The sequence below is a fragment of the Heterodontus francisci genome, chromosome 1 (assembly GCF_036365525.1).
Source record: "Heterodontus francisci isolate sHetFra1 chromosome 1, sHetFra1.hap1, whole genome shotgun sequence".
Lineage (NCBI taxonomy): Eukaryota > Metazoa > Chordata > Chondrichthyes > Heterodontiformes > Heterodontidae > Heterodontus > Heterodontus francisci.
Window position 1 is genome coordinate 256,845,812 of NC_090371.1, and position 15,160 is coordinate 256,860,971.

A 15,160-nucleotide genomic window follows, 5' to 3' on the forward strand; every position below is an offset into this window, starting at 1 on the left:
ATTCTTTCTCCTTTTCTGTCTGTGTGTGTGTGTTTATTGTGTATGCATGCTAGCGTGGTCACGTCATGTATTTTTAGTAGTTTGAACCGAATTAAAGTTTTAAGGTTAATAAATTTACACCTTTCTTGTTTAAATCTAAGAAAACCTGTCTGGTTGATTTCTTTGCCATTACAATTGAAGAGCAGTGAACAAGGATTTACTGAGGGGAAGCTAAAAAACACGGTGTTATACAAAATTAAACCCTGTTACAGTCAAACCAGGAAAAGGCTGGACCCCTAGACCCTTTCTCACCTGGTCGTAACATATGCGTGACCTTGGTCAGCAAAAAATGATGACAGGGTTATTAAATCATATATCATGGCAACAGATTACACTTAGCATATAATTAGTTACATTTCTGATGAAATGTTAACTTTGCCTCTCTCTGTCCACAGATGCTGCCAGACCAGCTGAGTATTTCCAGCACTTTTTGGAACATCTGCAGTATTTTGCTTTTATTACATTTCTACTGTTCTGTTTAAAATCCCTGTCATTTTATTCAATTTTTTCACTTCAATTCTGCATGAACCACACAGGAATGGAAAGATTAGCTGGTTTTCACCAATTTTATCATTACATTGCGATACCATATATCCATGAAGCACTCATGCTTCAGGTTATTGCTGCTTATGAGCTCATTCATTCAAAAATACTGGACCTATTTCTTTTTATATGTCTTTGAGTTGACAGTTTCACACTTTTGCCCCCATAAAGATATACTATATATAGCAACAGGACTCATCTAACCCTACTGACTGACTAACTAAAACATGATAATGTACAGAGTGCACTTCCACTGTAGTCATTTACCTCGGTGGCTTTCTTGATATTGCCAAATGATCTGCACTTCTTGATACACTTCTTACTCAAACATACTCTTCACACATTGTGTTACTTCCTCCCATAACAAAATCAGCAGGCCACAATTGTGTAACCTGCAGACATGATTATTTGCTGCTGATGAGCTGGTAATTAATTGACAGGTATAGATAGAACACAAACTTCCATTATCTCACCTATTCCTTCACTCTCCATGGCCTCTTTCATTACAATTATTAGGGTTATTAAGACAATGCAGATCTAATATTTTAAGAACTGTTTTTTGTTCTGTGCCAAGTATATTGTTGAACTGATTTCACAAATTTGTGTACCTGGCTTGGGATTTCCCCGACTGGGAGTGAATTTAAGAACTGACTCCTGAGCGCTGCTCGTGAGGGAGTGCTAATTAAGAAACCGCAGGCCAACAGTCCCCGATTTTCTGTCCATTTGAATGGATGTTGTCAGCACACAGTTTCCTGGCCAGTGTTCCTGCTAAGCATCAGTACTTGCCAGCAGTGCCCAATCACAAACCCACCTCAATGAGGTGCAAATTACTGAGTGAACACCTGTTTCTGCGCAAAATACCCATGCACTTAACAGGCTGTAAGCAACAACTTTGTAACTGGCAATAACGGTACTGGCAAATGGATATTGCTTTTGGGGCAATTTAAACATGGCATTTTAAGAGGTGGAGATTGTATTAAGAGTTTAAGAGGAAATCTTTCAAACATTTATAGTCTAAGGACACAAAGGCCAGAATTTAACAGTTGTTGGACGGGAGCCGTCCACCGACCAAAAGTCAGTGGCAAGACTGGATTTTATGGTCCCCTGACCCTTAATTGACTTAGGCGGGACTTCCACCGCATTGAGGCAGAAAGTCCCGCCTAATGGAGCTGCCAGCCAATCAGTTGGCCAGCAGCTCTTAGTCCCAGCAGCGCCACCCGGAGCAGTGGCCACTGCTGGGACTACACCCAGCTTCAAGATGAAGAGGAAAGACGGCCCCAGAAAAGAGCTAGGTTTTTGGGGCCATGCCGGAGGTGATCGGTCGGGCCCCGGCGAGGAAGGGAGGTCAATTGGAGCGGCGGGGGATGTGTTGGGCATTGAGTGGTTGAGGCATTGGGAGCGGCCCTCCATTGGGCACAGGGTGCCCGATTAGGAGGGCCCCTTCCAGGCCATCAGAAGGTGCCTACTGTTTCCAGGTGGCTTTTCTCAGGCCTGAGCCACCCGCCTGCCAACTGTAAAATCCCCATAGCGGCAGGCGGAGGCCCTTAGGTGGCGTTAATTGGCCACTTAAGGGTCCTGATTAGCCTGGGTGGGCGAGCCGTTTCTCGCCGCCACTGCCCTGCATGAAATGGCAGCGGAGGCAGGAGCGGGAGGGAAGGGCCCCCCGCGCTTCCCACTCCATTTTATGTACCCCAAACCACACCACCAGCCACCCCCCAACCACCACCAGCCTGCTCTTTGTGGGGAGGGGGACGTAAAATTCCGGCCAAAATGTCCTAGAGAGTGTGTTGCTTATTTCAATTCTGCATTTAAATACTGTACTGAGAAAATAAGCTTATGGGTTCTCAAAGCATCATTACAGCTTATACAATTTCCTATTGTAAACCACATGACTTCATAGAAAATATAAAGTAATTGATCAGAAAAGTAATGGTTTGAAGTTGCGTATTCTAAGGAAGTCTAACATTTGCCACTTACTTTTTCTTTCTTTCAGAAACACTGTGACAGACAAAAAGCTAATTTGCGAATTCGTTACAAACCTTCCCTCTTTCAGCATGTGGGAACTCATTCTTCTTTGGCTGGAAAACTTCAGCCACTAAAGGTAAGCAGCAATGTTGTAGAATATCTTGTTGCGTGTTGACTGCATATGCTGTTGGTAGTTTTTAATATGATGGGACAGTGTTGACAAATGTTCTTGCCAGTTCATAGTAAAGCCGCTTAACTAAAGCACTGGTTCTCTGTCAAAGTCTTTGTCCACTATCTAAAGCCATGCCATGAGTTATTTTCCTCCTGTCACTGCCAACAGATCCAACTCTTGCTTCCCATGTCAGTAAAGTTCAAATCATCATTTATCAATTATCAATTCGATTTGGTTCTGTTTTAGTTTAAAACTCTTCTCTGCAGTCCATTTCAATTTTTTTTCTTGTTTAATTGTATTTTGTAAAAGGACAACGCTTGAGAGAATAGAAGTTTTTTTTAGATCGAATAAGATTACTGCCTCAAGTTTTTTCACAATAGGAAAACTTGATGCTTCTGGACATTATTTTTACTGATATTGTTGATCTATAAATTGATACTGGGGTCATACTGCTCAGAAACCATTGGATTCAGCTGTACACTTTTAAAAATTCTTATTACAGGCTCTGAATCTGATCAATATGTCACCATTGCTCTGAGAATTTGGGGCAAAGTGCACTTTGGTACAGGTGTTGTGTTAGTGCACCTATATGTACTCCTTTACCAATGTAAAATTACTTGTCAAACAGCAACATGTTGAATTTTTCACTGAATTGGGATTTAATGGTACAAAAATGGACAAAGCCATACATTATAATCTGGTGGTTTGGGATTATTGAGTGGGAGTCAATGGAAATGGGGATGGTGGTGGTGGGCAGTGGTAACAGTAGTTTGGAACCACGCTACTATGGTTCCCACATTGATAAATTGTGACAAAACACAAACCTGCAACTACAGAGCCATTAGTCTTACTTCCATTCTATGTAAGATAATGGAATCAATTATCAAGAGCAAATTTGGGGATCACCTGTACAATGATAATCTCGGTGTTGGGAGTCAGAATGGATTCAGAAGGGGAAGATCCTAGCTAAGCAATCTACTTGACTTCTTTTAAGGATGTGACAACCCAAGTGGATTCTGTTAAGCCCTATGTTGTGGTGCAGCCTGACTTCTAAAATTATTTTAATAAAGTTCCACATGAAAGGATACTATTCGAACTCAACACTGTGAGGATTCAGAGGGAAGGACTGAGTGCAATACCTCAAGGCTAGAACCAATACTGTTTCTAATTTAAATAAATCTTCTAGATTAAGAAGTTCATTGCAAATTGGCCAAATTTGCAGACAATACCGAACAAGATGGGACAATGGGGTTGGATGAGGCAATTCAGAAGTTATCAAATGAGCTGAACAAAATATATAAGTAGGTAAAACAATGATAGATGACGTTCAATGCAGACAGGTGTAAAGTGCTACTCACAGGAAAGAAAAATAGGCAAGTTTGCAGATGACTCTTAAGATAGGAGTAAGTTGTGTAGCTGGCATGCAGGAAGTTACAAAGGGGCATAGATTAAGTGAGTTGGGGAAAACAGGTAGATTGAGTTCAGTGTGGACAAGTGCAAAGTCAGTCGCTGGATTCAAGAAAGAAAAATCCAAATATTTTCTTGATGGCAGAGCAAAGGGCTATGCAGAAGCAAAGAGATTTAAGTGTCTAAGTACACAAATTACAAAAAGTATTCAGTCTAATGGAATATTGGCCTTTAATTCAAGGGAGTTGGAACATAAAAATGAGGAAGTGATGCTTCAGCTATACAAAGCCTTGGTTAGACCTCATCTGTTATATTGATCTGTTATTAAATGATGCTGGGTCTTAAAGTGTTAAATTATAAGGTCACGTTGTATTCAATGTTTCCTTTAAAATTTAGTTGTTTTGTGCGGCCTGTTTTATTCATTGCGTGGTCGCTTTACATTTTTTTTGCACAGCCACATACACACATTATTTTATCCCAAAACAAAGCCTGCACAGCACCTATCAAGCGGCTGCCTGGCCACACACCTGTGCAGTTTAGTGGGAGTTTAGAACATTGAGGGGTGATCTAATTGGGGTGTTCAAAATGATAAAGGGATTTCATAGTTTTTCTCTATTTACCCTATTTCTTCTTCCAGAACAAGAGGGGGTAATCTTAAAATTGGAGTTAGGTCAGTTAAGGAGTGAAATGGGAAAGTATTTTTTCATGCAAAGTGCTTTAGAGATCTGGAACTCTTTTTTTCTCCAAAGACTGCAGATGCTAGCTCAATTGAAATTAAAAGACTGAGATATAGATTATTGTTGGGTAAGGATGTCAAGGAATATGAAGTCAATGAAGTTGAGGTACAGATCAGCCATGATCTAATAGAATAGCATGACCTATTTGAAAATTATTACTTTATATTAAATTGAGGGAGCAGAACTAATGATCACAGGTTCAAACTAGTAAAAGATAATTTTAGGACTGATTTCCAGGAAATTCCTCTTCACACAAAGAGTGATCAATGCATGAAATAAACTTCTAGATATATTAGGGTCTGAAGTTCTGTTAATGGATGATAAATACCTGGTAGTTCAAGATAATAGGGTGAACAGGTGTTGGGTGTTAATTAGTTAGTTGTATTAAAGTGTGTATATATAAAGAAGAGCTATCTAGCACTGGTTGGTGGTGTTGTTTGGAGAGCAGAATTGAGCTCTGTGACAAGCAATAAACAATCTACACGAAATCATCCTAGTCTCAGTGCTCACTTCACAAAGAGGCTTGGTGATTTCTCTAATAGTTAGAGTGTTGGAGGTAAAAACCTTGGATATTTTTTTAAAATTGGACGCTACAATGTGGGGTTGGGAGTGTTAAGATCTTTCTGGATGGGATGAATAGCCTTCCTCATCAGCAATTATCTTATAATCTTGAGTTGCAATGCTGACTGCTTATAGGCCAACGTGACACTCAAATACATCTGCTAATATCAGGCTTGAAGAGTTCTCTGGCTTAGAGCTTTGCCCTCAACTGAATCAATTGTTGGACAACATTAGCGTAATAAAGTAATGGATTACATATTTTCTAATCATGTTGAAAAGTACTATTATCTCCAGTTTCATGCCTTTATTCTGATCATTTTGTTTAAAATAAAGGATAAAGATTTTAAGAAGGAGCGATTATACAAAGGACATTTAAATCCTACTGCAGAATTGACAAGTAGCTTGAAAATCTATCAGCAACACCATCTGGACAAAGCCTACCAAGGAGACAATTTCTTCTGGGCATTTACTCCAGCAGCAGGGGACTTCATCAAATTCAGGTTCTTCCAGCCACTGAAAGTAGAAAGGTGGGCATAAAATTGTATTCTGTAAATCTTTTTCATGTATGATAGACCAAGACATCACCTGTATTATTTACTTCAGTCTAGACTGCAAATAGGTTTGGCCAAACCGATCAGTTGACATTTTATCATTTCTTTATACTTTTTCCAGTCTTATGCTATTCATAGTTATCTCAATTTGAGTATTTTTCTTCACCTCAAACTATGGATCATGCTACTTGTAATCTTTACTGGGTTAGAAGGTAACACAGTATTTGAAGTTCTAAAATGTAACTTTTTTAAGCTGGTGATGTGGTGTGTCATATACTGGTGTACCAACATATTGCAGCATAGAGGTGTAGGACATGGGTTCATGCCATGATTCCTCTTATGGTAAGTTGTAATTTTGATCTGGCAAGGGGGACCATCAAGGTGTACAGCACAAAAGAAGCCATTCCAGCCATCACGTCTGTGCAAGCACTTTGTTAGAGCAATCCAACACACATCCCAATGCCCTGCTCCTTTCCTGTAGCCCTGCAACTATCTCTGCTCAAAATGTTTACTCTTCCCTGAAAACATACAGTGGTCTCTGCCACTATTTCTCTTGTAGAGAGGTATTCCATGTTCCAACAGTGGCAAAGAGGTTTGGTGCTCCTTTCCAGAGAGCAAGGTGAAATAGGAAGTAAGTGATTCATGTTTATAAATCTCTGAGCAGCAAGTTACAGATTGGCATTGTCCACGACTTGGGAATAGGTTACCTGTCTGCCTCCTCATTCAGAATGGTCATGATATAGGCAGAATAATTATTTCCTGTTTTGAAAGGCATTTGTTTTTTAATGTGTCTATTTACAAGATAATGACAGTAGAAATGGTCTCAAATACCTGGGCAAGATATTGCAAGTGAATTAATGCATATGGAACAAATAACTAGCATATGACAGGATTTTCAGGAGCAATGGGGAAGATTGGAGGGGGGAAATATTTAAGTGAATCAAGAAAAAAATGTATCATTATCTCAGTAAATCAGTCATACTTTTCCAGCTTTACTGAAAAACATGACATCAGTTAAGAATAAATCGTGCATACATTCAACTATGAAGTCTATAAGGCCAATTTTAACTCCAGTACCCAATGAGAATGGGGTGGGGGGGGGGGGGTTAATGTAAAAGCAATGCACCACAGGGAGGTGAAAGCCTCATTAAAATTCAAAATGTGGAGTTTAATGATGTCAATCAAATTCCAATACCTTTTTAAATGTGCTTGGTGCTGGCTTTGGCAGGGAAATCCTGTGTGAAAGAGTCAAAAAGATAATTTTTTTTTAGCTTTGCCTTGTGATGCAGGAGTGTTTCTCTAGGTCCCACAAGGAAACCTAGAGCCCCAGACTTTCTTCCTCTATCTAGCAACCACCCACCCTATCCCCACCACCATTTATCTGATGGCCTGGGAACATTCTGACGGGCCCCCAGCCGAAGCCTCCTATCACACTGGTCAGCACCTGCCCACCAGCCTCATGTCAACAACAATTTGGACCTGGTGTAATTAAATGAGACTTGGGAGTTGCGCTTCCCCCTGGACCTCAGTTAAGATCAGGACTTACTAATTAATAACTGAGAAATAAGCAGGCATACTATTCATTTTTGGCTAATATGATTACATTATCTTTTTGAATGTTTTCTGGATTAATGCTGCTTTCATTGCTGTGTTTATTGTACCTTTCTGACTACATTTTCAACCTGTTCACAAATAATTAGATAGGAGTAAAGCAATAACGACTGCTGTTAAAAATGAGCTTTATTATGTGTTGAGGCACTAGTTCATAAATGCATATAATTGTTCATCTATAATTCTTCTCTCCACAATTTTAGCAAATGCATTAACTAATTTAAAATTAGTAGGTTTAGCACTCCACTAAAATCATGGAGAGAGGGCATTCTGAGAAATAAGCTAACCATTTGCACGCAAGTATCATGCGGTTTAACACATTATAACACCATGGGCTGGATTTTATAGGGGCCTCGACATCGGGATCTGTGGTGGGGGGAGGGCATGAAGATGGCCCTGGATGAGGGCCGCCATGGACCTCGACGTCGGCAAGGCCCGTCACGATCTTGCAGGCGGCGGCGAAGCCTCGTGGCGGCCCCCACCCCATGCTGCTCGGCGATGGGACCTCAATATTAATAAGTAAATAAATTAACTTACCTGTATTAATGAAGTTCCCATTGCATCCTGATGTGCCGCCGTGATCTTCATCCTGGCGGCCAGCACTGACGCGCCTTCGAATCCCTGTCCGGAGAAACGAGGCGCGACACCTGTGGGGAGGGGGGAGGAGGTAGTTTATCAGTGTGAGAGGGGGGGAGTGGGGTCAAACTTACTTGATTGGTCTAGGGTAAAGTTAAAATTTTCTGACTTTTGCAGGGGGAAGGTCAGGTACAGAAGGTGAGTATTTTGTGGTTGTGGGGGGAGGGGGAGAGGACAATGGATGAAATGTTAATTTATTGGGGAGGTAGGAGAGGGGCTGGGAACATTTATGTAATTATATGTAATAACTTTTGAAGTAATGTCTCTTTAAAAATTTTAAGTAAACGTAAGGGCTGGAAGCCCTTTAAAAATGGCACTGTGCCTGTGCAGTGGTGCTGAGTGCCATTGCCGGGGACAGCTTGCCCGCTCCCTGCACGTCATCGGGGGGGGAAAGGGCGGTGTGCCCCAGCCATGTTCATGAGCCGCCGCATATAAGATCGCGGAGTGAAACCCATGTGTGTGGGCCGTCATCTTTTATGGCGGCAATGTGGAATCCAACCCCATGCATCAGACAGTCCAATTTTAAAGCAACAGTAAAAGTTTGTTCCATATTCTGCCTTGTTCACTATTCTCGCCTGTTTTACCGCACAGGTATCTTTTTAGAAGTGGCAATGCAGAACATCCAGGAGATAAACTTTTTAATACAACAGTGGAGGTTCTACCAGCTGATGTAAGTGGATCTTTTATTAAATATCTCCGTTGAGAAATTTAGCTCCGTAGCACTGACCAACTACAGTTGCTGGAAGCACAGTGTCTTCAGCTGCTTCCAACAAGGCCCGCGTGGCACCCCATGCTGGGAAGAGCATTCGCGCAGGTGTCCGCTGCAAATACTGAGAGCCTCCCAACTGGCACTGTCGTGACGTTAAACAGTTGTACTGGCTGATTTGATGCTCTATTTACAAACTTGGGCCACACCGATCCATTCAGTGTATTCACTTGTCACTCACCAAAGAACATTCGTTCAGCTACAAGGCAGTCCAGCACTAGCTTTATTTAAAGGCCAGGCACCCAACATGTGGGAAGGTAATTTTAGAATAACTTCTGCTATTGCAAAGTCTCTGAAGTATTGTGAAGTGTTTTTTGGAGGTGTTGTGGTGAGTTCCTGGATTTGGCAGGGAATGTTGCTGCATCCTTACAGCAAAGGTAGAAATGACTTGTCCACACAAAGGCTGCAAAGGTATGGGGATTGCAGTTGCAGTGTATCTCTGTCTGCAATACAATAGGGAGATAGAGTAGAGGCTGTGGATTAGGCAAGCTCTGGGCGATAATCTCTGCCAAGTTGAAGCCAGACGCCTCCAAGCTCCATGACAGTGGCAGAAGGCTGTCAGGCCAGCCAATGCATCTAACATTTCAGTGTGTATCATCAGCATTCTCCTGTACCGCCCCCATCTGAGTCCCCTGTAGCAGAACTTCTCTGCGACTTCACCCTCCAGTGAGTTGGCACACGAACTATCCTTTCCCCTGGCATGGCTGAAGCCCACTGATGCCCAATGACTCACCACATGCGGATCTGAACTCTAAATGTAATATCTCCAAATTTGCAGATGACACAAAACTGGGTGGAAGGGTGAGTTGTGAGAAGGATGCAGAGAAGCTTCAGGGTGATTTGGACAGGTTGAGTGAGTGGGCTAATGCATAGCAGATGCAGTATAATGTGGATAAATGTGAGGTTATCCACTTTGGTAGCAAAAACAGGAAAGCAGATTATTATCTGAATGGCTATAAACTGAGAGAGGGGAATATGCACCGAGACCTGGGTGTTCTCATACACCAGTCGCTGAAGGTAAACATGCAGGTCCAACAGGTGGTAAAAAAGGCAAATGGTTTGTTGGCCTTCATAGCGAGAGGATTCGAGTACAGGAGCAGGGATGTCTTGCTGCAATTATACAGGGCCTTGGTGAGACCACACCTGGAATATTGTGTGCAGTTTTGGTCTCCTTATCTGAGGAAGGATGCTCTTGCCATAGAGGGAGTGCAGCGAAGGTTTACCAGACTGATTCCTGGGATGGCGGGACTGACGCATGAGGAGAGATTGAGTCGGTTAGGATTATATTCGCTGGAGTTCAGAAGGGTGAGGGGGGATCTCATAGAAACCCAGAAAATTCTAACAGGACTTGACAGGGTAGATGCAGGAAGGATGGTCCCGATGGTCTCAGAATAGGGGTAAACCTTTCAGGTCTGAAATGAGGAGAAATTTCTTCACCCGGAGAGTGGTGAGCCTGTGGAATTCGCTACCACAGAAAGCAGTTGAGGCCAAAACATTGTATGTTTTCAAGAAGGAGTTAGATATCGCTCTTGGGTCTAAAGGGATCAAAGGGTATGGGGCGAAAGTGGGAACAGGTTACTGAGTTGGATGATCAGCCATGATCATAATGAATGGCGGAGCAGGCTCGAAGGGCCGAATGGCCTACTCCTGCTCCTATTTTCTATGTTTCTATACTAACCTCTAAGATATGTGCAGTCCCAGTATTTGAGGCGGTGGCTGCAAGTGTCAGATCAAGGAACCTCTTCATCAGTTTCAAGAATTAGATTACGAGGAGATATTACATGAACCAGACCTCTATTTGCTGGAATAAAGAAGACTAAGAGTGATTTGATTGAGGTATTTAGGATTTTGAAATGACTTGATAGAGTACATAGAGAAAAACTTTTTCCATTGGGTAGGGGAGTCTAGGACAAGGGGACATAGCATTAAAATCAGAGCCAAGCCCTTCAGGAGAGTAGAGTCATATATGGCACAGAAAGAGGCCATTTAGCCCATAAAGTCTATGCCGGCTCTCCGCAGAGCAATCCAGTCAGTCCCACTCTCTCACTCAATCGCTGTAGGTTGGTAGAAGTGTGGAAGTCTCTCCCACAAAAAAGTAGTTGCTCGCTCAAAATTTCAGATTTAAGATTAATAGATTTTATCCTAGACAAGGATATGAAATGATATGGAGTCAAGGCAGGTGGATGGAATTAAGATGCAGATCAGCCATGATCTCATTGAATGACAGAGCAGGCTCGAGCAGCTGAATAGCCTACTCCTGTTTCTCTATTTCTACCACCTACTTTCCTTAATTCATCAATTGGATTAATTGTTCAATTTATAGGTTATAAGGTGGAAACAGATTTACATCCTCCTGTAAATGAGTTATTGGTAAACAGTGTATCTGACATACTTGGAAATATGAATCTGCAAACCAAGCCTGAGGAATTCACCCAGGTAGAGTCTCTGACTGATATAAGTACACATATACTCACTAGGAATATACCCTGCTTATCTAAGCCCAGAGATCATAGGTAGTGGTTAGCAAAGTCGAGGCTTGGGGACTCTGGGCTGAATTTTGTGTGGCCAGAAGGAGCAGGGGTGGGGGGCTGGAAAATCGGGACGGATGTGCTTGCCCAGAAACCCGATGTCTGTTCCAGATTTTGTCAGCAGTGGGAAAGCTTGAAGGTGGCGGCGCCGCCACCTCAACGCAGCAGGATGGCCATTTAAATTGCTGAACAGCTCGTTTCAATTCATTTGCATGGAGGTAATCGTGATTTTTTATTGGGGTGGGGGGGGAGGATTTAAATTTTGTGAATGCACATGGGAATCAAATGCATTCTAATCCCTGACTGTTTAAAGGTGCTGGCACTGAGGTGAAGCCTCAGTGACGCCCTGGGAAGGAAGTCATGGCAGCATTGGATAAGGGAAGTGGGGGAGCAGAAGCCATTGTCGCTCTGCGGTGCTGGGCTCTCTGCCTGGTTGGGCTATATATCAGGTACAAGGGTCAGGTGGGCATAGTATCGGGCTCTCTGCCTGGTTGGGCACTCTCTCAGGTGCAAGGGTCTGATAGCCCAGCACCTGAGATAAAGACTATCTGCAAGGGTGGGCACTGAAGGGCATTAGCACGTATTCCGAGGGGAGTAGCAAAGTATAAAGTGCCAAGGTACGTTTGTCTCTGCAAGGACAGCACTCTGGAGGACAACTGATCAGCTGGCATGGGTCTCGTACGCTCCATTTTTGTGAAGCCCCTGTGCCATGCAGCAGTGGCTCAGAGGCAGAGAGGGCCCGTGAAGCACTAATAGCAGAGTGGCAGCAGCCAGCCATGCCAAGATGGCCAACACATGCCAGAAAGTGTACCGGACGCGACTCAGCCACCTCAATGTCCATGCGGCAGTGTCAGCGAGGACTGCAGCTCTCCAGGGAACCATCACCGATTTATGCACCATATTGCAGGATGAGCTGCGACCCACTAGCTTCAGTGGACACCCAATGCCCATGACTCTGAAGATCATCGTGGCACTCATATTCTACGCCTTTGGCTCTTTCCAAGGATCCACCGGGGACATGTGTGGGGTCCCCCAGGTAGCAGTCCACCGCTGCATCAAGGAGGTGACCAGTGTCCTGTTCAAGAGGGCTGGCGACTGTGCGTTACCAGACCAACCATAACAGTCGGGCCGATGGGCCATTGGGTTTGCGGCCATCGCTGGATTTCCCCAGCTGCAAGGCATCATCAACTGCTCGCGTGTGGCCATCAGGGCTCTGACAAAGCAGTCAGCAGCCTTCATCAACAGGAAGGGCTTCCATTCAATCAACATTCAACTGGTCTGTGACTATGGAAAACATTTCCTGCAGTTGTCTGCCCACTTCCTGGGAAGCAGCCATGAGGCTTGCGTACTTTGGCAGTCCCAGTTGCCACAGCTTTACAGGCCCCCTACTCATCTTCAGGGATGGGTTCACGGAGACCGGGGCTACCCATTGAAGATATGGTTACTCATGCCTGTGAGGAACCCTTCCATTGCAGCAGAGGGGAGGTACAGAAAGGCAGCAATACAAGCAGGGCTGGCACGCTTTAAAAATGGCACCAGCACCTGCGTGGGAGTCATCTGACGCCACAATCAGCTCCTTGGAGCCTGCAATTGGACAGGCCCTGCGACTCCATTATGTTAACTGGCCAGCCGCTGCGTAATCAGTCAGCTGGCCGCGCACATGACATGCGGTGAGGGCACCTGCTGCCGGGAGCCGCGATGGGATCACAAAATTCAGCCCTCTGCGTGCATGGGCATACTGCTAATACTGAGTATATTACCAGTAGAGTGCTTCCAATCATTCAGGCAACCAGAACCACCTTGCGTGTTAAGAGAATAGACTTGCATAGTTATCAGAATTAGATGGGAAGAATGACAAACCCAGTTGCATAAATCACTCCAGATTTCACCTCCATGCAAGGCTGGCTGGCTAATCAGTAACACATGTAAATTCTGCAAGCCTGTCTGGTTTATATATCAGGGTATTGTGTATTGGGGGAAGCGGAGAGCAAGGGGCCGGAGGTGGGGGGGAGCGGTGAGGCCAGAGCCAGTGGTTTAGGGAAGGCAGCGGCGAGAAGACGGGTGCAGGAGGGACCAGCAAAGAGAAGCACAATGGCAGGAGGGAGCGGGGTACCATTGGGGGGGAATGGAGGCAGCGATGGCAGCCATTGAGGGGATTATTGGGTTGAATTTGTTTTTTGTGATAAATTGAGCAGCGCCATCTTTAATCCTGGCAGCTGGCTGAAATGTCGCAGACAGTGACATTACAGTGGAAGAGGCTGCATTTGCGCATGTGCTAGTACAGCACCACATACAGGTTGCATTGTCAGCAAACACAGCCATCTTCCAATGGAAATTCAATCATAAAATTCCTTTTGTATTTAATAGGATTACTGGAATATTAAATGGATCTGAGGATTACAGTTAGTATCCTATAACTACATAGTAGCATATTACTGGGCGTCCACCCAACTTAATGTAAGGTTAGTTTGCTAGAACGATCTGCCCATGAGCATTTCCTGTGATAAATTGAGCAGTGCCATATTTAATCCTGGCATCTGCCTGAACGTTGCAGACACTGACGTTCCAGTTGAAGAGCCTGCATTTGCGTATGTGCAAGCACTGCGCCACCTAGTGGTTGCGTTGTCAGCAAACAGTCTAGTTAATATTTGGCCAAGTGCCATTTTGAACTTTTACTAGTCAGACAGCAGGTACCAAGAGCTACTTATGAGAACCATAGTAGTACAAGGCATCATCCTCCTGACAATAGTATTGATGCATACCACATCCATCAAACTATCACTTAGAGGTGGTAGTATTGTGATGAAATCTGGAGTGGTTTGTATAACTGGGGTTGGCCATGCAAGCCTATTCTCTAACAGTTAGGGTGGTTCTGGTTGAATGAATGATGGGAAGTTCTCTGTTAGTAACATACTCCGTTTTAGTAGTACGGCCATGCAAACAAAGGGTCCCTAAGGCCATAATTTTGTTCTCGTGGTGGGGTCCCAGCGACAAGCCCAAAAGCTGGGACTGAGCACTTTACAGGGTGGGGGCGGCGGCATAGGCAACTAATTGGTTGCTGTCGGGGCTGCCATCCCTATTAATGATGGCCGCCCGACACCAGGAGCTACCCACGGCTGGCAGTTCAGCAGTACCATCGGGAGTGGTGGCCACTGCTGGAACTGCACCTGGAAGAAGATGATGCCATGGAAGGACGCCACCCTCCCAACCAGGTAAATGGGGTCTGGGGGTGCTGCAGCCAGTCAGGAAGGCCCCAGCGAAGGGTAGGGAGCTGGTGGGTGTTGGTGAGGCTAGGCCGTGCTGTTGCTGAGAGGGTGTCCATTTCCGCTGGGGTTCCCCTCCGTGGGCTACTGTGCCCGAATGGGAAGGCCCCCCGAGCCTATTGGGAGTTCGCCAGGATTTACCTGGCAGAGGGCCCACCCCATGGTAAAATGCCAGCAGTGACAGGAACAGGCCCCAAATTGGCCACTTAAGTGGCTCAATTGGCCTCTGGGTGGGAGGGCTGTCCGCCACTTTCCCAGCCACTGACAAGATGGCAAGGCAGCAGGAGGGTGATACGTACTCTCAGCCTGTCCCCTGAGGGATGATAAAATCCAGCCTAAACCTTCACTTTGCAAACCGGCAACCAGCAGTAGAACTTCAGC

The 15,160-nt window shown here is 44.4% G+C and overlaps 1 protein-coding gene across 2 annotated transcripts in view; it reads left to right on the forward strand.

Annotated features, from left to right (window-relative positions):
• The window catches only part of LOC137375873 (alpha-1,3-mannosyl-glycoprotein 4-beta-N-acetylglucosaminyltransferase B-like), a 222,318-nt gene that overhangs the window by 193,371 nt on the left and 13,787 nt on the right, over positions 1 to 15,160 (forward strand). Inside the window, exons 10-12 of one of the 2 annotated variants that reach the window (XM_068043473.1) lie at positions 2,576 to 2,683; positions 5,758 to 5,951; positions 8,814 to 8,892. In XM_068043473.1, coding sequence (XP_067899574.1) covers positions 2,576 to 2,683; positions 5,758 to 5,951; positions 8,814 to 8,892 — 381 coding nt within the window. The remainder of the gene's footprint in view (positions 1 to 2,575; positions 2,684 to 5,757; positions 5,952 to 8,813; positions 8,893 to 15,160) is intronic. The other variant, XM_068043484.1, reaches the window with a different exon arrangement.